The 27,016-nt window shown below is 40.4% G+C and overlaps 1 protein-coding gene across 1 annotated transcript in view; it reads right to left on the bottom strand.

The window, feature by feature from the left end:
* The window catches only part of LOC126195465 (dynein axonemal heavy chain 1-like), a 963,710-nt gene that overhangs the window by 356,245 nt on the left and 580,449 nt on the right, over positions 1 to 27,016 (bottom strand). The window contains exons 40-41 of the mRNA XM_049934091.1: positions 23,834 to 24,042; positions 7,907 to 8,009 (exon numbers count right to left, since the gene is read on the bottom strand). Of these exons, the coding sequence (XP_049790048.1) occupies positions 7,907 to 8,009; positions 23,834 to 24,042 (312 nt within the window). The remainder of the gene's footprint in view (positions 1 to 7,906; positions 8,010 to 23,833; positions 24,043 to 27,016) is intronic.

Here is a 27,016-nt window from a genome sequence, read left to right as displayed (position 1 = left end):
AATAGCCAAAACTTTGACAAAGAAAGTGGTTAATGTATTGGAGTAATACTGGATAATAAAATGGGATCATTTTTTGAAGTTGCTTTTTGGGGTGGGTATAAATTAGGAGGATGTGAGGATATGGCATGGGAGACTTGTTTGTGGACTAGGCATGGGAGACTTGTTTGTGGACTAGGCATGGAATGTAGTGCCTATCTGTGAATACAGCCTTCTGGGAAAGGAATTGCTTGTCAAAGCAGATGTGCCAGTCATGGGTAGACCAACTGTATGGGAATGATCTATTAGTGTGAATGAATGGTACATCTCATAATAGAGGCACTGTGGATGGATGGTCAGCCAGTGTGATATGGACAGAACTTTTTTGGGAGTCACTGGAGATGTAGGGGTCATCATTCAAGAAAGTGGCACACTTTGCTAAGGAGGCCCAGGTGAATTGGATGGGAGAGAGAATATTGAGCCTGTGGAGGATTGAAGATATCATGTCTTGGCTCTGGATCAAGAACATTAAGGTATTATCAATTTAACCTGCACAAACAAGATTTTTAGAATCTTGGGTGGCTAAAAATGTTTCCTCTTAATGAGGCAAACATACATTGTCACACATACGGTCATTTACAACTTATAGGTCTAGGTTGACAAAGATGAGACACATTGTCATGGCCTTATAATAGGAATCATCTTGGAATTTGCCTCCGGCAAATCACAGAAAACAAAAATCTAGGTGCCCATATGGGGATTAAAGCATAAATCATTCTGAATATACAACCTAATATAACAACGAAAACAATAAATTTTTGACAATATAATGTAACTGGATAGATAAAAAATTTACTTCACCAAGCTGCAGCAGGAGATGATGTAATAACTATGCAAGCTTTCAGAGCCAGTGGCTTCTCTTTCCGGCAGAAGGGTTGAAGGGGAAGGAAGAGGCGTCAAGGAAAAGGACTCAAGATGTCTAACGGATAGATTTTGGAAGAGTCATCCAAGAAATGTGCGTCAGGGGAGACTTACCAGATGGCATGAGAAGGAAACACTGTCTTTCCCTCTCACCCCATCTGGTAAGTCCCCCCTGATCTGCAGTTCTGGGTGACTCTTCTGAAATCTACCCCTTTCACTAGACCTCTCTAGTCTTTTTCCTTCACCCCTCTTCCTTCCTCTTCAACCATTCTGCTGCAAGAATATTGCATAATTACAACTTCCTTTTATGTGTGTGTCCTGCTGCCACTTGGTGACTGGGTTTTCATCTATCCAATTACTGAATATACAACCTGTCTTTTAACAATAGGCCAACCTGATTCTGTTTATCCCTTGGGTTAAAACTAGTGTTACATTGTTCCTTCACATCTCAAAATCCATCACTACACACACTATTACTGAATTGAGGACCATGAGAATTACGTTTAGTTTCCATTTTGTGTACTAAATCATTCCATTTCCTTGCCTAATAAACTGAGTTATAATGACCATGATGTTGAGCTAAGAAACAGGTTAAGATGTTAGTATTGTCCATTGCAGAGCTTAAGTGGAAAGTTTTCCAGAAAAAAAAATTAATGTGAAAGTGTAGTGTGAGATGATAGTGTTTTATTATTATTTGGTAGTAGAAATTTTATTTATTCATGAGCCACTTTTACATCCAAGAAAATTAGAGATGCCACTCCCAGTAAAAGACACCCTTGGGCTCAGTATTCTTGGAACTCATAAAATACCTTGTGAATGTGGCAGCTGTTACAATGGTCAGCCAATACAAGCAGCCAGAGACAGTGGTCCTGTGTACGAAAGTTGTGACTGTATGAACGTGTGTGTGTTTTCTACTTTAGAAGAAGTCCTACTGGCCAAAAGCTCAAATGTAGAGCAGTGCTTTTGTTGTGCCTGTGTGTAACTTCAACAAGTTCTCTATATGGTGAGTGGCAAGCTATCCTTTTCATAACACTGTCATTATTCTGTCTGGATTTTCCATTGTTTAACTCTATTCTCTACTAACGTGGATGTTTCTGGTAATATAACAAACATGAGTGACAGCAGTAAAATGAATTTTTTGAATTCGATATTAACAGTCAGTATATGGTTTATGGCTATCAAACACAGATAATAGAAGAATCAAAGATAACAATTTACCATGTAGCCAAGGTATTAAGAAGTTGATAATCGCTTAAACAAGAATGAAAATGTTGCTTTCTGATGACATCCTCCTTCAAAGCTTATCAATACTGCACACACACACACACACACACACACACACACACACACACACACACACACACACACACACACACACACACACACACACACACACACACACACAAAGAGAGAGAGGGGGGGAGGGAGGGAGAGAGAGAGAGAGAGAGAGAGAGAGAGAGAGAGAGAGAGAGAGAGAGAGAGAGTTACATTGCTGCAACCCCCCCCCCCCCCATAAAGACATGGTGCTGTAGCTCAACAGTGGAGACAGGTTAGTTTGTTAGTCAGTTAGTTACATGTTCCATTGATCAATCTCATGGTAACCATTATGATGTGGAACGTGTCAAGTGCATAAGGAATGCACACATGAATCAAAGGATTTTTTTTTTTCATTTAGCTTAAAATTTTTGTTACCTACCCCATTCCCTTAAATGTCACAAAATACATATATTATACCTAAAGATTTATGTACTCCTATTCAAGAATTCATCTATGGTATAGAAGGAGTTGTCAAGGAGATATGATTTCAGTTTATTTTTGAAACTATTACTACTGTCTGACATTTTATATCATGTGGTAATATATTGCCAAAGTTTTACAGCAACATATTTTATCCCTTTCTGTGCTAAGGTAGGTTAAGTAGAGGATACTGTAAGTCTTTCTTTATTCTGGTATTATAATCATGAATATCACTGTTGTTTTTAAACTGGTCCATGTTGTTTATGTGGTATCCACATTCAATACCACACTTGTTAGGGGTTGCAGTTATCGGCCGTGGTCCACATTAGTATCGTTGGACCTGCGAGTCGCGACCAGTGCCGCTAGAGCCGCTCCGCAGCTTGTATCAAGTTTCTAGCACGCTCTGTCCACTCTTGCTTGGGACATCAAGTAGTAAAGCAGCACAGCCTTCAGCTAATAGGAAGCAACTTCTAACAAGGCGGTATCAAGTTTCTAGCACGCTCTGTCCACTCTTGCTTGGGACATCAAGTAGTAAAGCAGCACAGCCTTCAGCTAATAGGAAGCAACTTCTAACAAGGCGGTGAGGCCTCCGCTTGTTTGTGTGTCTATCGACCTGCCAGTGCTTTCGTTTGGTAAGTCACATCATCTTTGTTTTTAGATATATTTATAATTATATGTATGCAGCCAAGAACAATCCTGTACAACCAGTTAAGTACAATACATATTATTTTTTACCAATGGTTTCTAATTATTTTAATAGTTGCAGATCCAGACCATGCAGCCAACACTTTATCGACGTTACCGACAAACCTGCTGTGATTTATACGTTTTTATTTAGCACTGGTCACCAGTCGACATTGGTGACGACTTGTTTGTCATCATCATAACAGTTGAGAATAAATTTCATTACTGAATAAATGTACTGTGGGGCTGTTGTAAGAATTCATAACCTTTTAAACAGATGCCTACAAGATGTGCAACTATGAGCCCCACACATTATTGTAACCACTTTCTTTTTAGCAGCGCATGCTTTTTGTCTAAGTGTTGAATTATCCCAAAATATTATTCTGTATGACATCATAGAATGAAAGTATGCAAAATATGTTAGCTTACTAATTTCTATATCCTCAAAATTGGCAATTATTCTGATTGCAAAAGTTGCTGAACCTATTCACTTTAGGAGATCCAAAATATGAATTTTTCAATTAAGATTCTCATCTATATGTGTGCCCAAAAACTTAGCATGCTCTACCCTGGCTACTGTCTCCTGTTGAAGGAACTGTACTCCTTGCAACAGACAATTGATTGTACTGTATTTTTTCAAAGTCCTGAGCAAGCCCATTTGCAGAAAACCAATTAATAACTTTTCCAAAGACGTTATTTTATCATTTTCTATAGGAGTTTCTTTTACTGGATTAATAATGATGCTTGTACCATAAGCAAACAGTGCCAGTTTAGTTTCCTGCTACAGATAAGAAGGGAGGTCATTCACATATATCAAGAACAGAAGAGAACCCATGATTGAACGATTTGGAACACCTAATGTAATTTCACCCCAGTTAGATGAAGTGGCAAACTTTCTTAAACTACTTAAACCATACAAAGAATCCTTTTTACTGTTCTGTAGATATGACTTAGACCACTCATATGCTGTTCGATTAATACGATAGAATTGTAATTTCTGTAACATAATGTCACGGTTACACAATCAAATGCTTTGCAGAAGTCACAGAAAATTTCTATTGATGACATTTTAGCATTTAAAGACTCTATTACGTGGGCATTGAAATCGTATATCGCTGTCTCAGTGGAACAGCATTTTTGAAGTCTGAACTGTGATGTACTAAGAATCCCATTACTGATCAGATGGCTAACCACTCTTGAGTACATTATACTCTGCTGTAAGCAAGGATACTGGCCAGTAATTACTGACATCTATGGTGTCCCCTTTTTTGTAGAGAAGCTTGACAATTGCATATTTTAACCTTTCTGGGAAATTACCTTGAGTTAGTGATGTATTACATATGTGACTCAGAACATTAGCTGTAACTGCTCCACATTGTTTTAATGTCTTGTTACAGATGTCATCCACTCCAACAGAGCATTTATTTTTCAAAGATTTAATGATTTTCCTTATTTCACAATACGATGTTAGATGAAAATTAATCTGGCTAAGATTTCTCAAAAATGACTCTTCCATGTACTGCTTGTCTTTTTCTTTTGGACTATTCTCACCAAATTTTTCACTTTCACTTAAGAAATGGTTGTTAAATACATTAGCTACTTGTGTTCTGTTGGTTAAGATGGTCTCATTCTCTTTAATAGTAGTACTACCTACCCCGGTAGTTATTTTTCTTGTCTCCCTTCCAACAACATTCCATATTGATTTGATTTTATTGCCTGAGTTGTTAATTTCATCTCTAGCATAGATATTTCTTGATTTTCTAACAACGTTTCTCATTATGTTACAATATTTTAATAGTGTAAAATTACTTCTGAGTCTTTACTAATTCTTGCCGTCTCATACAAAAACTGTTTGGTGTTAAATTTTTTTTTTAGAACTGCTTAGTAAATTTACACTGAAATCTCCACAGATTAATAACTTCTTTTTTGTCTGACAGACAGCATAATAGAGTGTCAAACATTTTTATTAATAGCTCCCAATCTCCTAACGGGTGTCTGTACACTGTTGCTAGTATTAACACTACATTTTCTATGAGTAGTTCACATGCATAAATTTCAACGTGCTGATTGATGCAAAATTTGCTTACTTCTACTGTTTTGTATTTATACCCTTGTTTTGTGTAAATGGCAACTCCTCCTTTATCCATACTAGATCTGCAAGTGTAAGATGCTAAATTATACCCATTTATGGCGACACTATCCATCCCTACAGCTCCATGGTGTTCAGACAAACAAAGTATATCAATCTCATTCTTATTTCTGAGATAATCTAAACACACTAACAACTCATCTACTTTATTTTTTATTCCCCTGATATTTTGATGAAGTTAAGTTGATACTATCCCTTAGCTTTATCCCTATTTACTGTACATGAAGATTGTTTTATTCTATTTTTCTTGACTGTTATCTGTCTGGACTTTGGCTGTAACCTAAAAAACCTGTCTGTCTGGTCCCCTTGTGCGACTGTGGCCCCCTTACAGTATCTGCTAATAGAGAAGCTAACATATCTTTCCCCTTTCTATTTAGATGCAAGCCATATGTAGTGTATCCCCATCTGCCAATAGCATCAACTGGAACAACACTTACTTGAGACTTTGGCCATGTCTGGAGAATCCTGTTCAGTTCAGTGTTGACATGCCTTATAGCAGTGTTTACCCAGGGCCAATTATGGCGCTGAAAAACCTTCACAAAGCACACATTTATGTGCCCAGTTTCTGCTCCTATTTTATCCAGGTCACTCCTAATACTATATCCGGGATTCATAGTCAGGCTGTTTCCTGCTCCCCAAACTATAATTACCTGATCTTCCTTCTGAAAGTCGCTGCATAGCTGGCCGTCACCTGGCTAAGGCTAGCACTTGGTTTCACAAAACTTGTGACCTGGTATCCTGCAACTAATTTCTCCTGAAGCTGTTGACCTACACCCCTCCCATGACTGCTACCTAGAAGCAGAATTCTTCCTTTCCTATTCTGATTTGATCCCGACCTGTCTTTTTTCTTTAAGCTAATATTCTGCTTTAGTCTACATTCAACTACTTCTGGATGAGGACCTTCCTCCGCTACTTCAGATAGGAAGCCACACTGATTTACTAACTGAATTTAGAAAGTTTTTTCAACAGTATCCCTTTTTCGCCATTTGCTTGCTACCTTTTTCAGGCACATTCTCTTTTTCCTCCCTTCCAAATTCACATTTTCGAATTCAGCCTCCCGTTAAGCAATTTTCCCGCCCTTTCTACATAATCTACATTGCTATGGAAGAGCCTCATATTCTACTGTTTTTCCTGACCACTACATTCACCCCAATAAAACCATAACCTACAGTCTTCACAGAACACCCCCTCCTTCAGATTTCTACGCCAACCACCACATTTGTCACACAAGATTTGACAGAATAATTTACACAAAAGCAGAGAATAACTTGGCACAAGAGCACTGAAGTTTTGTTACCTGTAATATGTAACGGAATGCTAATGTAAAGAAACTTTTAAATTTACTTTCAAAAGTTTTAATTAACTACCTAAACTCCATATGACAGACATGAATTAATTTAACTTTGAACCACTAAGTATAGCAAAAAATAAAGATCAACACATGCACAAAATTCACACCTAGAATGTAGACAAAACTAATGACTACCAGCCTTTACTAAACACTTTCTTTTCCATCTAAATACACACAGAAAAGCAAAGCCTTCAATAGGCAGCAATGGTCTAAAATGTAATGTTAACTAAATTAGCTCTTATTTCACTACTTATCACTTAACTTAGCGAGAGCTTCATGGATGTGTGTCTCGAAGACCTTAGGATGAATAGTTATGTCCAGAGAAATGAGGTGACATGGGCAGCTAAAGGCTGAAGGGGAGGACCGCTGATGGTTGGGAGGGAGAGACAGAAATGAGACATACTAGCAATGTGACACCAGTTGGTTCATCATGGTAAACACTGCAGGAGTAGTGTGTGGCACACAATGAACTGGAAGACAGTGGAGAGGAGAATGTGAATGTAGAAAGAGTGACTTGTGAGGCACGGAGATGAGGATGATCATCTTTCCAGGCATGATGACAAGTAGTCACTGTGAAGAATGTGGGTAGTTAAGTGGAGCTCAGCTGTTGTTCTCTCATGGGAATGACTGGAGGATTGGGTGCATCTGCAGATATGATAAGAAACAACTATTGGCAGACTATGCTTGGAGGACAGTAGCCATCCTTAAAGAGCTTAGTATGTCTTTCTGCATACCGGGAAAGGAATTGAGAACATAATTTTATTAACACCTATGTCACCACAACTGATAGATGGTGAAACAATTCCAGATGGAATTTTTGTCAGAAGAGAAATGGAGGGAGAGAAGCATGAAGAAAGAGTAAAAATACATTTATAGACTGAATGCGTCCCTTATAACTATGGAAGTTCTTGTTGAGTACGTATTCCTCAGTTCTTGCAGTACATTAACTGAACTAGGACATAAAAATAAAATCCAAAGATTATTTGATAATTTAAAAACACAGGCAACACTGCACACTACACTTCTTAATACAAGAAAGTATCTGTACTACAATTATAAACACAGCTATGATGTTTTATTGGCCTCACCTGAAGAGCACTCTCAGGCCATGCACTAAACCAGTCAATTGTGCAACAATTAACAAGGGCAGGGAACTGTCGAAGACGTGCACGGAACACCTCTCCAATGGGACTGTTAGCAGAGAAATGATTAATCAGGTTATTTCATAAAAAAAAAATTAGGAAATTTCTTACACAAAATTATTACTGCCACACTCTGTTCTGAAATAATAAGACCAGTTTGCAACAACATCGTAAAGCATTATTTGACATTTAAAATCGTGATTCAGTTATTCACTGAGCATGTTTAATAGGTCTCATTATGAAGGGGGGATCTAAGTTTTATGTGTATAAAGAAAGAATGAAGGCAACCAAGTGTTAAGAGAAGCAGATGTCACAAACTCATTACGTAAACTTTATTAATAGTTATCATTTAATTATTATATATTATCTGCACTTATTTACATATCAAAACCGACAGAGAAGCCATTACTTTGTAAAGTTTATTGCTTTCCAGATTACACACAACAGCTTGTATTATCTGCAATGTCATTCTTAATATTTAAATAATCACACAAGCAATTGTCAGTGAAGAAGAATTACCTTATTTTTTTTAATACTTGAGGCCAGTTTACAATGAATGTTATTACCTGCCATGCTGCTAATGGAAATCTACAATCCTTGACTGTAGATAATCAACTTCTAGAAGCAGTAATTTGTAAGATATTTCTAAATACTAAAACAATTAAACAATGGAAAATCCAGGATGGAATGTAAAAATACCAGAGAAGGAAAGTTGCTACTCACCATATAGTGATAGGGACAATAAAAAGATTCACACAACTAAAGCTTTCGGTCCTTAAGGCCTTTGTCAGCTGTAGACACACATACACACACACGCGCACACACACACACACACACACACACACACACACACACACACACACACACACACACACTCACATAAATGCAACTTGCACACATGTCTGCAGTCTCAGAGAGCTGAAACCACAATGCGAGCAGCAGCACCATTGCATGATGGGAGAGGCAACTGGGTGGGGGTAAGGCGGAGGCTGGGGCGGGGAGGGGGAGGGATAGTATGGTGGGAGTAGTGGACAGTCAATTGTTGCAGTTTAGACGGAGGGCAGGAGAGAAGGTGCAGGGGGGGGGGGTTAAATAGCGGAAAGGAGAGAAATAAAAGAAATTAAAAGATTCTTTTTTATTTGTCTCCTTTCCGCTATTTACCCCCTCGCCCCTCCGCACCTTCTCTCCTGCCCTCCATCTAAACTGCAACACTTGACTGTCCGCCACTCCCACCATACTATCCCTCCCCCTCCCCGACCCAGCCTCCTCCTTACCCCCACCCAGTCGCCACTCCCATTATGCACTGGTGCTGCTGTTCGCAGTGTGGTCTCAGCTCTCTGAGACTGCAGACGTGTGTGCAAGTTGCGTTTATGTGAGTGTGTGTGTGTGTGTGCGCGCATGTGTGTATGTGTGTCTACTGCTGACAAAGGCCTTAATGGCTGAAAGCTTTAATTGTGTGAATCTTTTTATTGTGCCTATCGTGACTGAGTATCTCCACTATATGGTAAGTAGCAACTTTCCTTCTCTGGTATTGTTACATTCCATCCTGGATTTTCCATTGTTTGATTATGCCTGACGGCTTTTCTTCAATCCTAACCTTGTGCTGTTTTCCTTCGTAACTATATTCTTTCACATCTGCTATACTCAATGTCATTCCTTCTTTCTTTTCTTTCCTATGTTTCTCTTGCTGCCTTACGAACTGCACTCCATGCTCTACTTATGAGCCACACTGTATCAACCATCTCGGCCACCAGAAAAAGATGGCCTGAAGACCACGCTGATTGTTAGTGCAGCATCTTAGGTCCAACATTACTCCCACCGATATAATGAAGCCTATACCTTCAAACTAATCACACTCCCTGTGCCAATTCCTGGATTTTTCCATGTTATCTGTTGCACTTTTCCGGTGCCACACAATCTTACATCTCTAACTACGAACCTCTCCCCACCCCCCACACTTTCCCCATTCTATGCCTGTTCGCACCCACTAAATCCACCTCTTCCAGTCGTATCTGCCGTCCCCCTTAACGCTTATCCGCCCTTAAACCTGCTACACACAGTAATATACATATATTTATTATTGATTAGTAATTTTCTACTTTGACCCTTGTAATTTCTCACAAATTTTAGTGAGTTTTCGCCTTCCACTATCATTGTCTTCCTCAGATTTCATCTCGTTTTTTTCCCCCTTGTTCATCCATTTCGTAATTTCCACACATATTTGGGTGTATTTTTGAGTAATTTTTCGGACATAATTTTACTTTCTTATGTAATTTTTCGTATTTTTTGCACCACCATGGATCCATGCTCCTTCCATCTGCGTCAATACAGAAAAGTTTCCTTATTCCTAGCCAGATCCCAGTCCCACATACTGTTCCTGCGTTGTTGTTTGGCTCATGAAATCCCCCCTAATGGCCTTACCACCAAATTACCCATCTCTGGTTGCCACCCCTCCATCCACAATAACCTCCACCTGTTCAGATTCCGCCAATCCTTTGGCCTGACCAAAATAGTCCTGCAAAACCATATCAACCAAGCCCAATCCTCCTTCCAGTACCTTCTCTCCATCCGCAAAATTCTCCTGCTATGCAATCCTAAATTCCTGGAACCCATAACAAACACTGAAACTCTTGCCCTGCAGATACTTGAGCAACACACACAACGTCATCTCAAAAAGCTCTCCATCCTACTCACTTCCTACTCCCACCCCGGAGTACCACTGTCCACCACTTCTACAACTACCTCCAACCTCCCCCACGCCCCCTCATAGCTGACAAACCCTGTCGCGCAGACCTACTACATTTACGCCACCCTCCCAAACTCCCTCCCACCACCACACAGAACCCAGAACCTAAACAGACCCGTAACACAGTTATGAACATTTCCTCCAGAAGCCTTAGTCCCACAGAAATATCAGCCCTTTCCAAAGGCCTCACCTTTTGCCCCACTCCCAAATTCAACTGTGCAGGACTAGTTAAAGACCTTCTCTCCTTCTCCCGGTCCCTGCAGTGGAAACACTTTTTGCTGTCAACCCGACCAATCAGACTCAACCAAAGACCAATATTGAACCTTTCCTAACTCATTTCACTCCTCCATCCAACCGTGATCCCCCCCCCCCCCCCCCCCCCCACTGCCTCCAAACCACCCCCTGTTAACTTTCCAGAATTTCTTAACTTTGAACCTTGCCTCAACATCATTTCCCCAAATCTCTCAACATGCAAACTAACGTTACATCCACAGAAAGAACCGCAGTCCACCATCTAAAAACTGATCCCGGCCTTATAATCCTATCTGCTGACAAAGGCTCCACCACCGTTGTTTTGAACCACAAGGATTACATGGCAGAAGGACTCTGTCAGCTGTCACATAGTTCCACCTACAAACCATGCCACAGTGATCCCATTCCAGTAATCCAGCAGGATCTCCAGTCACAACTCAAATCCTTAGGTCCATCCCAGAACCTCTCCCCAGAGTCCATCTCTCTACTTACTCCTACCAAACCCCACACTCCACCTTCTACATGCTTGCTAAGTCCATAAACCCAACCAACCAGAACGCCCCATTGTGGCCGGTTACTGTGCCCCCACTGAGAGAATATCTACTCTCATAGACCAACACCTTCAACCTATTACCCAGAACCTATCCTCCTATATAAAAGATGCCAACCATTTCCTCGACCGACTCTCCACAGTTTCTGTCCCATTACCACACGGTGCTCTGCTCGTCGCTATTGATGCCATCTCCCTGTACACTAACATTCCTAATGCCCATGGCCTTACTGGTGTCGAACATTACCTTTCCAGATGCCCTATGGATTCCAAACCAACAACCTCCTTCCTAGTCTCCATGACCAACTGTATGCTCACCCACAATTACTCCTCCTTTGAAGGCATTACCTACAAACAAATCCACAATAGGGCTATGGGCACCCGCATGGCACCATCCTATGCTAACCTATTCATGGGCCATCTAGAGGAATCCTTCCTAAAAACCCAGAATCCTAAACCCCTCACCTGGTTCAGATTCATTGATAACATCTTTGCTAAATGGACTGAAGGTGAAGACACCTTATTCACATTCCTCCAGAACAACTTCTCCCCCGTTTGCTTCACCTGGTCCAACTCAACCCAACAAGTCACCTTCCTAGACGTTGACCTTCACCTCAGAGATGGCTACATCAGTACCTCCATCCATATCAGACCTACTAATCACCAGCAATAACTCCACTTCGACAGCTGCCACCCATTCCATACCAAGAAGCCCCTTCCATACAGCCTACCCCACCCATGGTTGTCGCATCTGCAGTGATGAGCAGTCCATCTCAAAATATACCAAGGGTCTCACTGAAGCCTTCACTGACCGTAATTATCCTCCCATCCTTGTGCAAAAACAAATCTCTCGTACCTTTTCTTTCCAGTCTCCCACCACCTCCCAAAGTCCGGCCACAGAGGACCATTCCCCTCGTAACTCAGTACCATCCCGGACTGGAGCAACTGAATTACATTCTCCGCCAGGGTTTTCATTACCTCTTGTTGTGCCCTGAAATGAGAAATGTCATACCCTGTAATAGACCTAGATGCAAGACATGTCACATACATTCTCCTACCACTACCTAGTCCAGTCCGGTCACTAACATCACCTATCCCATCAAAGGCAGGGCTACCTGTGAAACCAGTAATGTGATTTACAAGCTAAGCTGCAACCTCTGTGCTGCATTCTATGTAGACATGACAACCAACAAGCTGTCTGTCCGCATGAATGGCCACCGACAAACTCTGTTGCTGAACACGCTGCCAAACATGATATCCCTCACCTTAATGACTGTTTCACAGTCTGTGCCATATGGATCCTTCCCACCAACACCAGCTTTCCTGAATTGCGCGGGTGGGAACTTTCCCTGCAATACATCTTCCGTTCCCATAACCCTCCTGGCCTCAACCTTCGTTAGTCACTGTCCTCACCCATCCAGCCCCCTCCCTGTTCCCATTCCAGCACTACACAGCCATCATTTCACCGCCACACCCAGTCTTTTAATTTCTTTTATTTCTCTCCTTTCCGCTACTTACCCCCTCCCCCCTCCGCACCTTCTCTCCTGCCCTCCATCTAAACTGCAACACTTGACTGTCCGCCACTCCCACCATACTATCCCTCCCCCTCTCTGCCCCAGCCTCCTCCTTACCCCCACCCAGTCGCCACTCCCATCATGCACTGGTGCTGCTGTTCGCAGTGTGGTCTCAGCTCTCTGAGACTGCAGACGTGTGTGCAAGTTGCGTTTATGTTAGTATGTGTGTCTACTGCTGACAAAGGCCTTAATGGCCGAAAACTTTTATTGTATGAATCTTTTTATTGTGCCTATCGTGACTCACACATCTCCGCTATATGGTGAGTAGCAACTTTCCTTCTCTTGTATTGTTACTAAAACAATTACATATTCCTAGAAGTTGTTAGAACTTTTTTAAAAACAGATTAATTTTATTGCATTTTAAGAGATGGAAGTGTGGAGCTAAACAGGACAAAAATGTCAAGTAAACAGGTGCTATAAAATGTATAACTTAAGAGACAGGAGCACTTGTTCAACTACGCTTCTGTGAAACATCTCTTCTACTGCAAGCTCTTTGCTATTGCAAACAACCTACAGACTGCAGTAAATAAATGACACTCTTCAGTTGATGTCCATGGATAAAGCATGTATTAAACATCTGTTACTGCCTTACTGTAAACTGTATTCAGAGTTTTGAGTACATGCACAGCATACATCAGTTTGAATGGACTCGTTTGTGTTTTGATAAGTTTGTGAAATGCTTTTACAGTGTGGTTGTATCTTTGCATTTACCAGGCAATGAAAACCTATTATACCACACAGGAAATTGCAGATATTGTCTTCTGTCATGGTCTAGGAAATGGAAGCAACTGAAGATCATGTCAGTTTTATCAGTAGTTTAATAACAGTTATACATAGTTGTGAATGCTGTGGGATCTTCTGTGGCCCTGAGGTATTTACAATATAGTAACACTACTGAAAGTAAAAAATAGTCTAGAATGCCGATACACCTAAATAAGGTGTGATCAAAAAGCAATGGGAGTTTTTGTTTTTCTTAAAGACTCTTTATTTATTCATAAACATCAGCCTTGTCCCCTTCAAAGAAATCTCCCTCAGATATAATACACTTGTGTCAAAGATTTTTACAATCTTGGAAGCACTTTGTGGAACTCACATATTGTGATGGTGTTCAGCTCCCTCAGCGATTCTGTTCTTGTCACATTAGTGGTGGCAAAACAATGTCCTTTCATGGTTCTCTTCAGCTTAGGGAATAAAGAAGTCATAGAGGGCCATGTCCAGAAAGTATGATGGCTGAGGCAACACAGAATGTTTGTTTTTTTGAGAAAAAAAAAAAGAAACACAAAAAAGAGCTGATGTGTGAGTGGGAGCACTACCATGATGCAATTTCTACGAGTGGTTTTGCCACATTTCTGGTTGTTTTCTTTGGACTGCTTCACACAAATGGTGTGTACTTCCAGGTAGTATTCCTTATTAACCATGTGACCATAAGGCAGGAACACATGATGCACTATCCCATTGTAATTGAAGAAAACAGTGAGAAGAACCTTCAAATGTGATCACACTTACCACATTTTTTCTCAGTCTTGGCTCTTCAGAGAGTTTCCACTGGGATGACTGGGCTTGGTTTCGACATCATTGCACATACCCACGTTTCATAACCTGTTATAACCTTCCTTATAAGTTCTGGATCATTGTGAGCTTCATTTAGCAATTCCTACATAATGTATATGTAGTCTTAGAAAGATCAGCCAATAAAATATTTGTGGACATTAATCACTGTTTCCTAGCCAATTCTTTGTCACTAAACTTTGAAAAAACACACTACATGCAGTTCAGAACTTGTAAGGGGTGTCCCAAGAGTATATGTCTAACATACGATGACAAGAAGATAGAAGAAGTGGACAGTGTTAAATTCTTGGGATTACAGCTTGATAATAAATTCAACTGGGAGGAGCACACCACAGAACTGCTGAAGCGTGTTAACAAATCTCTGTTTGCAATGCGAATTTTGTCAGACATAGGGGATATAAAAATGAAAAAGCTGGCATACTATGCTTACTTTCATTCCATAATGTCATATGGGATTATTTTTTGGGGTATTTCATCAAGCCAAGCTAAAGTTTTCTGGGCACAAAAACGTGCAGTGAGAGTTATATGCGGTGTGAACTCAAGAACATCCTGCAGAAGCCTGTTTAGGGAACTAGGGATACTAACTACTGCTTCCCAATATATTTATTCCTTAATGAAATTTGTCATTAAAAATATATCACTTTTTCAAACCAACAGCTCAATTCATGGAATCAATACTAGAAATAAGAATAATCTTCACAAGGATTTAAAGTCACTTAGTCTTGTACAAAAAGGTGTGCATTATTCAGGAACACACATTTTCAATAACTTGCCAGCAGCCATAAAAAGCTTAACAACCAATGAAATTCAGTTTAAGAGAAGCCTAAAGGATTTATTGGTGGCCAACTCCTTCTACTCCATTGATGAATTTCTTAGTAAAACCAACTGATTTGTATATAAGTACAACATAACTTCTGCACAATTTCAGTGCAGTAATGTGTTCATTGAAAATTTGTGTGTGTGTTAGTATAATCTAACTTCTGCATCATTTCAGTGCAGTAATGTGTTCATTGTAAATAAGTATTACAGTAGTTGTATTACCTTATAAATAAATAAAAAACTTTTTATTTTAAATTCAGTGCATTAGTATTTGTAAAATGACTCTTAGTGTTCATTAAAAAATGACGATCATTCCACTTGGGACCTGTGGAATGGTACATTAGCTTATTTGTTTTAGTTGTAAATATTTGTCATGTATTGTTGTTTTTCTGACATGTTCCACATCCTGGAGGACCTCCTCACTACGGATCAATTGGAATGAAAGTAAATCTAATCTAATCTAATCTATGCGACATCATTTCTGGTTAAAATTCAACAACTTCTGAACAAACTTTGCTACTACACCTTTTATGCACAAAACATCTGAAAAAATTGCTTGGCATGAGCCAAATGATACGTTGACATCATCAGCAACCTCTCTGATGGTGATTCAGTGATATTTAAGAACCATTTTCTTTACTACTTCTACATTGTCAAGAGTACCTGATGTCCTACAGCATCCAAGGCAGTCGTGGTCTTCAATGTCTTCTCGACCCACATTGAAACATTTATACCACTCATAACACTTGTCTTTCTCATAGTAGATTTGCCAAATGACACAGGCAACATTTCAAATGCGGTGCTGCACTCTATTCCATAACTCAAACAATATTTCATGCAGATTCTTTTGATCAATCTTTTTTGAAAGTAAAAATCTGCTGAGCACTCGAAAACATGTAAAACCTTTTGCAACTCGTAAAAATAAACTAAATATTCAAAATGGCTGAAAATGCAAACACACACCAGGAACATATGTGGCAACAAAAAAGAAAGGAAAAAAAATTGAAAATTTGTTGTATAAAGCCCACAACATTAAAAAATTTCCTTTACTTTTTGATCACACCTCATTTACATCTTTTAAGATCAGTATGTTCGATGTATTGCCCTCGCTGCAGTCTTCCACACTACTGCTGGTGAGTCTATAGATGCACTGTATATGATAGACAAGCTCAGAATTGTGGTTGCTTAAAAAGATGTGCCAGCCAGTCAGAGTCTTGAGCAGTTAGGTCATGTGGATTTGTGTCCTCCAGTGGCATAACTGCCAACCAATGAACAACTGCAAGTAATGGAAGACTGACGCTCGTCTGGCAGCAGATTTAAAAGTTCCATCTCTCACTTAGCTGTGGGTGGCACATGATGTGTTGCAGTAGTTTGACAAAGATGCCACTGATACCACATTCTTTCCCAATAAAATTGTGTACTGTGAATACACAATGATGGTATGGATGATTACGAGCAGGAGGTCTGTGCTGTGCCACTGCTGATGCAGCTGGCTGCGGCACAATGGCACCAACCACAAGCGTCCCGACATTCACCTTACAAACATTCAGGAACATCTGCCGAGAATCTGGAGGTAGATGTCCATCCGAGAGTTCACGTGGGTGCAGCACTGGCAATGTTGAGGACGCAGAATTTTGTACAGCTGGTGTATGCTCGATGTCTATGATGGCCATCACAGTGACAGGCATTGTGGCTGCAGCAGTGGCTATGAAGAAGGCAGCTGTGGAAGTTGGCAGAGGTTGATCTCTATGGCACAGCCATCGGGAGACCCACACACCTGGTTGTCAGGCACCAGCGAGGGCTTGCTCCAGTGCAGCAGACTGTGTTGCAGACAACATGTCTTAAAAACTAATCTTTATGGTAGAATTACTATAATCACGGGAATGAAATCATTTAGGTGCTGAAGATGGGTGCCAGATGTGCCATGAAAGATACAATCAGGATGGCCAGATGTTTGAGTGAAAACGCTGGTTTCCCAGTTGGAAGGCTTATTATAGGCATGATAGGAAACCTTGTTATTCATACAGAACTTCGTTGGAAAGTTTACATGAGAAACAGAGTGGTTAGGGTGAAAGAGATGCAACAAAGTGGGGTGGTGATGACTATGTAAGAATTCTGCTAGCAAAGCATTGTCAGCAGGTATAGTGCAAAAGATGCTCAGAAACAACAACAAAGCATTTTCTCTAGAACGCTAAGCATGGTTCTGCCTCTCTGTTTGATTAATGAGAGAGTGGTGGCAAAATTTTTAAATTATATAGAAGAAAACTGCAGACCATTGTCTGAAACAATTGTTTGTGACAATCATTGTAAGAAAAAGACAGAAGTGAGTGTTTTGATAGTGCTAGCACTAGTAATAGACTGCACTGGAATAACAAAAGGTGGTTTCCTACATGCATCAATAACAATGAGCCATCTTCTGCTCCAGAAAAGACCAGAAAAATCAATACAAAAGTGTTGCCAATGATTGTCAGGTCAAAAGCAATTGAAAAATTCTAGGTACTGCGGTACCTGATTATCCGTGGTCAGTGTAGCAACAACAGGCAGATTAACTTGAACTTCCTGAGCCTTGATTACTTTAAGTGCGTCACTGAGACAAGGACTGTGATGTTTTTGAATCTCAGGCTGTATTCTAGTATCAGCAAGGTTTTGAATAAAAGCATCAGGAAGCATTTCATCTTGAAATGAGGCTCCACAAGAACAGTTAAATTTACAGTTCTTAGTCATGCCCTCCAGTTCAGTGATCCATTCCTTGTCAGATTGACTAGCAATGGAAGAGTGATGCTTGCCTAACAGTGAGCTGGTGGTAGATTCAAAACTGCCAACTCTTATTTAGCTGCGAGCGGTGCAGTGGGTGCAGTTGATGAAGATGGCATCAGTACTGTAAAATCTGCATTTCCTGTGTGGAATAATAGGCTTCCATTATGCTGATAAGTTCAAAGATGAAACTTCACTGTGAAAACATTTCACAAACTTATCAAAACACGATGTGGTTCCATTGCCATCGATGTATGCACTCCACATGGCCAAAACATAAATATGGTTTACAGTAACATTAACAGATGTTTACTGTATTCTGCACCCACGGACAATAACAGAGGAATGTGTCCTCATTTATTTACTGTATTCTGGAAGTTGGATGTAATAGCAACAGCCTTGAAGTATATGGGATGTGTTTCACAGTGTCAATGATGAACATATGGTGTGCCTTTTGGAACCCCTGTTGACTCCCCCGCCCTGCACCCATCCTCTCCGTCTACTCAGATTCTCTCAAGGTATGGAATTTTTTTACCATCCTGTATACAAGAAGCTCCTCAGAAACAGTTTAAGCTCTTATTCTGAAGCAAGGCCCAGTTTACGCTATATCAAAGTTCATCCCACACTATACACACAACAGCCACACTGTTAGCATCTGCCATAAACTCCACATATTGTATCGCCACTGACTCAGACTGGCTCTGGGACAGCTTACATGTTGATATCTTGTGTGGTCTCATCAGAGGTTGTTCCTGATGATATGTGCTCCCTATGTAAAGCCACCACAGCAATCCTCAGTGGGGCTGCACCAGCTATTCATTTCTGCAGTGACATCAGGTGGCACCACTACACTATTAAATAATTTATTATTAGTATATAGCTCTGGTTTATCATACATATTAGATTTGTCACATGTCTTAAGTGGTGAAAGGACTGCAATAGCACTGTTTCTAACACTTTTACTGTTTGAACTGGTCTCTATGTCATTTGAGCAGACTATAGCCATTAGTGTATCAATTTGGCTGAAATATTTAGCCAGCAGAAAAACAAAACCTATCACTTAAAAAGAATGGTACATCCAGCATTCACACTATAAGCTGCACTGAGCTATGAACTATTCAACTTAAATAAATACCTTCCACAGCTATCAGATAGCATAAGAACCCTTCTCTTCTCTGTCTGAGATGTTTTTGTTGATTTTTCAATGAATCTGGAAGCTCTTTCCATGTGTGAGTACTTTATACTAGTCATCATGAGGTTTCATACCACTGTCATCTTTTAAAATAGTCACAGTGGCATATGATATTTGGGTGTCTTCATTTTAACATATAAACACTATCATTGCTGTGCACTTACTGTCTATTTAGTAACTCTGTACTTGCTTTGTTAATGGATGTATTAAATTTCCTCTCCTTCACAGATTTTTCATCTACAGTCAGTAACAGGTCTATGTTTTCACAACGAAAATGTAACTACCTGTCACATTTAGGATATTTAATGCTTCTGTCATGTTTCTAGCATTTCTCACATAGATTATTATTGTGTTTTTTTGGAGATCTAGTGTTCAGCAACAGCCCAGTGTCTCACTTTCTTATTGTCCATTCTGTTGCTTCATTTCCTATTTTAAGCCTCATCCTTCTTCTAACAGCACTATGATAATTTAATCTTTTATTTAATTTTTACTTAAATAATTTTCATTTTCTCTTGTGCAGAGCCATATTTTTTACAATGGACTTGCATCTATGCATCTGACGTAATACACAGTTTTAAAGTTTGCACACATTATTCCCTTTGGCACATGTGTTTATGAATATCTCCATTATACTGTTTTCAACAGTCTAATTTTTCGAACATACACTCCTGGAAATGGAAAAAAGAACACATTGACACCGGTGTGTCAGACCCACCATACTTGCTCCGGACACTGCGAGAGGGCTGTACAAGCAATGATCACACGCACGGCACAGCGGACACACCAGGAACCGCGGTGTTGGCCGTCGAATGGCGCTAGCTGCGCAGCATTTGTGCACCGCCGCCGTCAGTGTCAGCCAGTTTGCCGTGGCATATGGAGCTCCATCGCAGTCTTTAACACTGGTAGCATGGCGCGACAGCGTGGACGTGAACCGTATGTGCAGTTGACGGACTTTGAGCGAGGGCGTATAGTGGGCATGCGGGAGGCCGGGTGGACGTACCGCCGAATTGCTCAACACGTGGGGCGTGAGGTCTCCACAGTACATCGATGTTGTCGCCAGTGGTCGGCGGAAGGTGCACGTGCCCGTCGACCTGGGACCGGACCGCAGCGACGCACGGATGCACGCCGAGACCGTAGGATCCTACGCAGTGCCGTAGGGGACCGCACCGCCACTTCCCAGCAAATTAGGGACACTGTTGCTCCTGGGGTATCGGCGAGGACCATTCGCAACCGTCTCCATGAAGCTGGGCTACGGTCCTGCACACCGTTAGGCCGTCTTCCGCTCACGCCCCAACATCGTGCAGCCCGCCTCCAGTGGTGTCGCGACAGGCGTGAATGGAGGGACGAATGGAGACGTGTCGTCTTCAGCGATGAGAGTCGCTTCTGCCTTGGTGCCAATGATGGTCGTATGCGTGTTTGGCGCCGTGCAGGTGAGCGCCACAATCAGGACTGCATACGACCGAGGCACACAGGGCCAACACCCGGCATCATGGTGTGGGGAGCGATCTCCTACACTGGCCATACACCACTGGTGATCGCCGAGGGGACACTGAATAGTGCACGGTACATCCAAACCGTCATCGAACCCATCGTTCTACCATTCCTAGACCGGCAAGGGAACTTGCTGTTCCAACAGGACAATGCACGTCCGCATGTATCCCGTGCCACCCAACGTGCTCTAGAAGGTGTAAGTCAACTACCCTGGCCAGCAAGATCTCCGGATCTGTCCCCCATTGAGCATGTTTGGGACTGGATGAAGCGTCGTCTCACGCGGTCTGCACGTCCAGCACGAATGCTGGTCCAACTGAGGCGCCAGGTGGAAATGGCATGGCAAGCCGTTCCACAGGACTACATCCAGCATCTCTACGATCGTCTCCATGGGAGAATAGCAGCCTGCATTGCTGCGAAAGGTGGATATACACTGTACTAGTGCCGACATTGTGCATGCTCTGTTGCCTGTGTCTATGTGCCTGTGGTTCTGTCAGTGTGATCATGTGATGTATCTGATCCCAGGAATGTGTCAATAAAGTTTCCCCTTCCTGGGACAATGAATTCACGGTGTTCTTATTTCAATTTCCAGGAGTGTATTTACCAAAGAACATAGAATACACAGTTAGTAAATTATACTTAATGAAAAAGATCCTGCAGAACTGATATTTACTTGCATTCACAATTATTGAAACTGGTGTCCTCTGGAGGCTGAAAACTCTCTCCATGTAAACTCAACCCCATACATGGATTAAGCATGGTAGATATTTTTCAGGATAGGAGCAGTTGTTACATTTTAATATGTAAATGATGCACCTCATCTTACAGATGCAACTGGTATGTTCTCTTCATGTAAGCTGGTTATCCTGTATGCTTACTGACTGGTCAAGTCACCTATTATTTATTTTTCTCCTTAGATGAAAACAATAATTGTCCTGAATTACAAACATACATTTCAAATCATGTCATGACTTTCTGGGTACAATTACAAAACACAGATATCTCAATTACTTATAAATAATACGGCATAAATGAAGATAATCTACTCCTCTGACATTTCTCTGGCTGTCCGATGCAAGCTGCCAGTGACAGTGGTTACGTGGGCATGAGGCATGCTTGCTTGTGTGAATGGTGTGCGTGTTTCCTTTTCTGAAGAACGTTTCGGCTGAAATCTAACAGTTTAACAATTTTTTTATTATGGTAGTCTACAACTCAACATGTCATCTTTATGGAGAGTAGCAATCTATCCCTTTCCTTTCATTGTTGCTACTCCTCTGACACACTTTCTGTCATACTCTAATGCTTATTAATAATAAACTCATTCAAAGCTACTAAAAAGCAGCTTCCCTTTTTTCAGTACTTTGGAAGTTTGTTAAATTAACTGATACCTACGTGTTAGGAGCCGTTGTCGCATCTTTTGTCAAGGTCTCTCCTGGTGTTATAAATATGTACATCTTTGTTTAACAGTTTAGAAGAATGTATTCATTGGAGTGTCAGCAATTTCTTACCCTTTAACAGCCCTTTGCATAAATCATTATAAGTGTGTTTGTACAGAATCATAGCTGCATACATTTGAAGGACAAATAACCTACTGTAAAATATGATTGCTCGGCTTGTAATTACTCTTTCTCATGTTGTTGTCATTGTGGTCTTCAGTCCAGAGACTGGTTTGATGCAGCTCTCCATGCTACTCTATCCTGTGCAAGGTTCTTCATCTCCCAGTACCTACTGCAACCTACATCCTCCTGAATCTGTTTAGTGTATTCATCTCTTGGTCTCCCTCTACGATTTTTACCCTCCACGCTGCCCTCCAATACTAAATTGGTGATCCCTTGATGCCTCAGAATATGCCCTACCAAATGATCCCTTCTTCTAGTCAAGTTGTGCCACAAATTTTTCTTCGCTCCAATTTTATTCAATACCTCCTCATTAGTTATGTGATCTACCCATCTAATCTTCAGCATTCTTCTGTAGCACCACATTTCGAAAGCTTATATTCTCTTCTTGTCTAAACTATTTATTGACCATGTTTCACTTCCATACATGGCTACACTCCATACAAATACTTTCAGAAATGACTTCCTAACACTTAAATCTATACTCCATGTTAACAAATTTCTCTTCTTCATAAACACTTTCCTTGCCACTGCCAGTCTACATTTTATATCTTCTCTACTTTGACCATCATCAGGTATTTTGCTCCCCAAATAGCAAAACTCATTTACTACTTTAAGCGTTTCATTTCCTAATCTAATTCCCGCAGCATCACCCGATTTAATTCGACTACATTCCACTATTCTCATTTTGCTATTGTTGATATTCATCTTATATCCTCCTTTCAAGACCATGTACATTCCATTCAGCTGCTCTTCCAGGTCCTTTGCTGTCTCTGACAGAATTACAATGTCATCGGCGAACCTCAAAGTTTTTATTTCTTCTCCATGGATTTTAATTCCTACTCCAAAGTTTTCTTTTGTTTCCTTTACTGCTTGCTCAATTTACAGATTGAATAACATTGGGGAGAGGCTACAACCTTGTCTCACTCCCTTCCCAACCACAGCTTCCCTTTCACGTCCCTCGACTCTTATAACTGCCATCTGGTTTCTGTACAAATTGTAAATAGCCTTTCGCTCCCTGTATTTTACCCCTGCCACCTTCAGAATTTGAAAGAGAGTATTCCAGTCAACATTGTCAAAAGCTTTCTCTAAGTCTACAAATGCTAGAAATGTAGGTTTGCCTTTCCTTAATCTATTTTCTAAGATAAGTCGTAGGGTCAGCATTGCCTCACATATGATTACAATAAATATAATGATTCCTACAATAGATTGTTAAAAGCAGATTCTGTAATAGTATACAAAAACTCCCTGTGATTAATAAAACACGAAAGCAAGTTTTACCAGTCACAATCTGATAAATTATTACCAATTACCTCATTGTCAGAAGACAATGGAAGTTGGCGCGAACTTGTTTCACATACGCTGAAAATAGGTTAGCTGGGGTTGGTGGGAGTCCCATCTCTGTCACAAAACCACGCATTTTCTGGTTTATGCGTTCCAGATCATCTGCTGCATACAAATTAGGGACGTCACCGGAGTTAAGAATACTGTTAACATCTTCTAGGAAGGACTCCAACTTAATCTGTAAACATATAAAGCAATTTTTGAGCTACATTAGTGCTGTGGCAAGGATTCAGAAACAAATCATATTTCAGTAACAGATTTTCATTTCATTGTTATACTTGCTGATAAAAGGACTCTTTGAAATATGAGAATAATAAACTACTTCTTGTCTATTTGTCCCCATATTCAAGGTTGCTAATGGATACTAATAAATGGTGTTTGTTGAGAGGTAGCTGGTTGAAACATTTTTGGAGAAGAATTTTTGATCACCAACAGTTGGTTGGAAAAGGGTCGAGAGCAGAAGTGTTGGTGTGCAGTTGCTTATTCCCAAGCTATGCTGTTACATCCTTGCTGAAGTCCCAAACATCTCTATGGTGTCTCATAGAATGAGAGCATGTAAAATAGTTTATTCTAACTACAGACCTGAAAAATTTGCATTCTGTGATAAATGCAACTATGGATCCAATGCCTCAAAATGTGAAGTTACCTGGTAAATGCTATATCATGGTGAAGTGTATCCAGATGAACTATTTTCTTGGAGATTGTTTGAAATAGATTTATTTTCCCCAAAAAATATCAAAAACATAACACTATTTCAGTTACTAGTAAGTCATATCATCTGGCGAAGCCCAATTTGGTGAAATAATATGTGTAAGAATGGGTTTGCAAAATAATAACTGCATGAATGCATTGACGTATTGGTGCACTCAATGGTCTTGGAAAATGTCAGTTGTGGTTGGTAGCAGGGCCAATTTGAGAACATTTCTACAGAAGAAAATTATCCTTTGACTCCCCATTTCCCTCTGTATACTTTCATCTATGTCAGTTTCTTCTACTTACTGTGATACACTATGTACAGAAATCGTACTGTTGTGGCACCTAAGGTGCCCCTGTCAGCTTGGTGCTCTAAGTGGCGGTTTGTGTCACTTAAGCTTTAAACTGGCCCTGGGTGGCTGAATGGTCTTAATAAACACTGTGTAACACAACACAGGAATCAGCTGTAGGACTTAGCATCTTAGAACATAGAAACACTTCCATTTGTCTACTCCGACAGTTCAAAAGTTGGTATAATCACTTTATCTCCCACGTGACAAAAAACCAACTCTGCAAATTGTTGTTTACTTTCTTGTCTACATATTAAGGGCTGAAGAAGTTTTGCTAGAATTGTCAAATATAACAACAGGAAATTAGCTGTTCCCGTTCCTGATTCAGTCAGCACAATGGCTGACTGTCTTTAATTAACTATTAGATTTAGGCAACTTCATACTCAGTCTAATATTTCTATTTCTACTTCTCCTTTCCTGCACAAAAAGTCACTCCGCATCCACATTAAGAAAAATTTATAACAAGATAATCTGACCACAAGAGAGTGAAAACTGTTGTTGAAGTTGAAATCGGGCAACTATAACTGCATTTTCAGAATCAATACTGGAGCAAACACATGATGAACCAGAAGCAGAATTGAGAAGTTGGTTTACAAAATTCAGATGAGAAATATTTAAATCAGAGAAGCACTCTGTTCACTGGTGGAAAAATGCGGCTGATTTTCACCATAAACAAAATGAAGCCCTAAGAAAGAAGTAAGCAAAGATCATTTTGGGCCTCTGGGGAGAGGGAGGCAGGCAGGGAAAAAACTATTTTAGTTTTTGCAAAAGTAAACATTCCAGTGAAAAGTCTTTTTTATTACACAATTTCTTCACATGAAGGCTTTGTTTTCAGGCACATAGTGTGACAACATAAATTTGTGCATCTAATCATTTATAAACAAAAAAATTATATGCACATTTTGCCAAAAATACATGCAAATTTTGCTAGAAATAGATGTTGCATTTTCAGGTCCTATTGATAACTGATCATCATACACTGTATTTACCGGAATATAAGGCAAACCTGTTTGTTAATATGTACCCTTTTCTTCAGGGGTGTCTTGTGAAAAAATTATTTTTAAACTATTCTGAGTAACCAAAATCATGAAATGTTTTATTTAAATAAAGTATCTGCCTAAAAAATTAACATTACACTTATCCTAAATTGATGCCATTTATTGGTTGACTACATTTTGATAACACAAGGAGAAATAAAATAAATGAAAAGAAATGGTTCACATTAGTTTATGGACTTTTTCCTTTCTACGTTTTTCGCTTACTAACCCTGTCATCTGTGATGTCGCTATCATGTGTCCACCCCCGGTAGCTGAGTGGTTAGCGCGACTGAATGTCAATCCTAAGGGCCCGGGTTCAATTCCCGTCTGGGTCGGAGATTTTCTCCACTCCGGAACTGGGTGTTGTGTTGTCCTAATCATCATCATTTCATCCCCATTGATGTGCAAGTCGCCGAAGTGGCATCAAATCGAAAGAGTTGCACCCGGTGAACGGTCTACCCGACGGGAGGCCCTAGTCACATGACATTCGATTCGATCATCATCATCATCATCATCATCATCATCCTAATAGAACAGCTGTGAAATTTATATCATTGTTGTCACAAATATTTGGCTGTTTTTTTCTGAATATGTTGAGATTCTGAGGTTGAGGTTACCATGGGACCTAAGACTACAGCCGTTTTTACCTGAATACTTATCAGATTTCACTTCTACACTGACGTGAGAATGTTACAATGGCTCTTGCATCCAAACAAATTGTTTGCCTAACTGTCTTTCATTGCCTGTGTAGAACCAGCACTCTCTTTCATTCCCCAACATACATCATGGTGCACATCGACAACATTGCAGTACCAACACGTATATACACCACAGCCCCTGTACAGACATATACCATCTCCTACAGGAACGGATACTGTTGTTGAGTATTTGTCCAATTTTAAAGTCAGTTCAATTCAGACTACAAATGGATTCATGCAAACTGCAGCTTAAACATGGTAGACATTCCTAAAACCACAAAGTACATGGGATACATTCCCATGATTGGCAACATGACACGATTTGCTGCCCGCTCACTGCTCCCCTCCCCACACTCAGTTCAGTCATGCTGGTA

This window comes from Schistocerca nitens, chromosome 7 (genome assembly GCF_023898315.1).
Source record: "Schistocerca nitens isolate TAMUIC-IGC-003100 chromosome 7, iqSchNite1.1, whole genome shotgun sequence".
Lineage (NCBI taxonomy): Eukaryota > Metazoa > Arthropoda > Insecta > Orthoptera > Acrididae > Schistocerca > Schistocerca nitens.
This window is presented reverse-complemented; position numbering and strand designations above follow the sequence as displayed.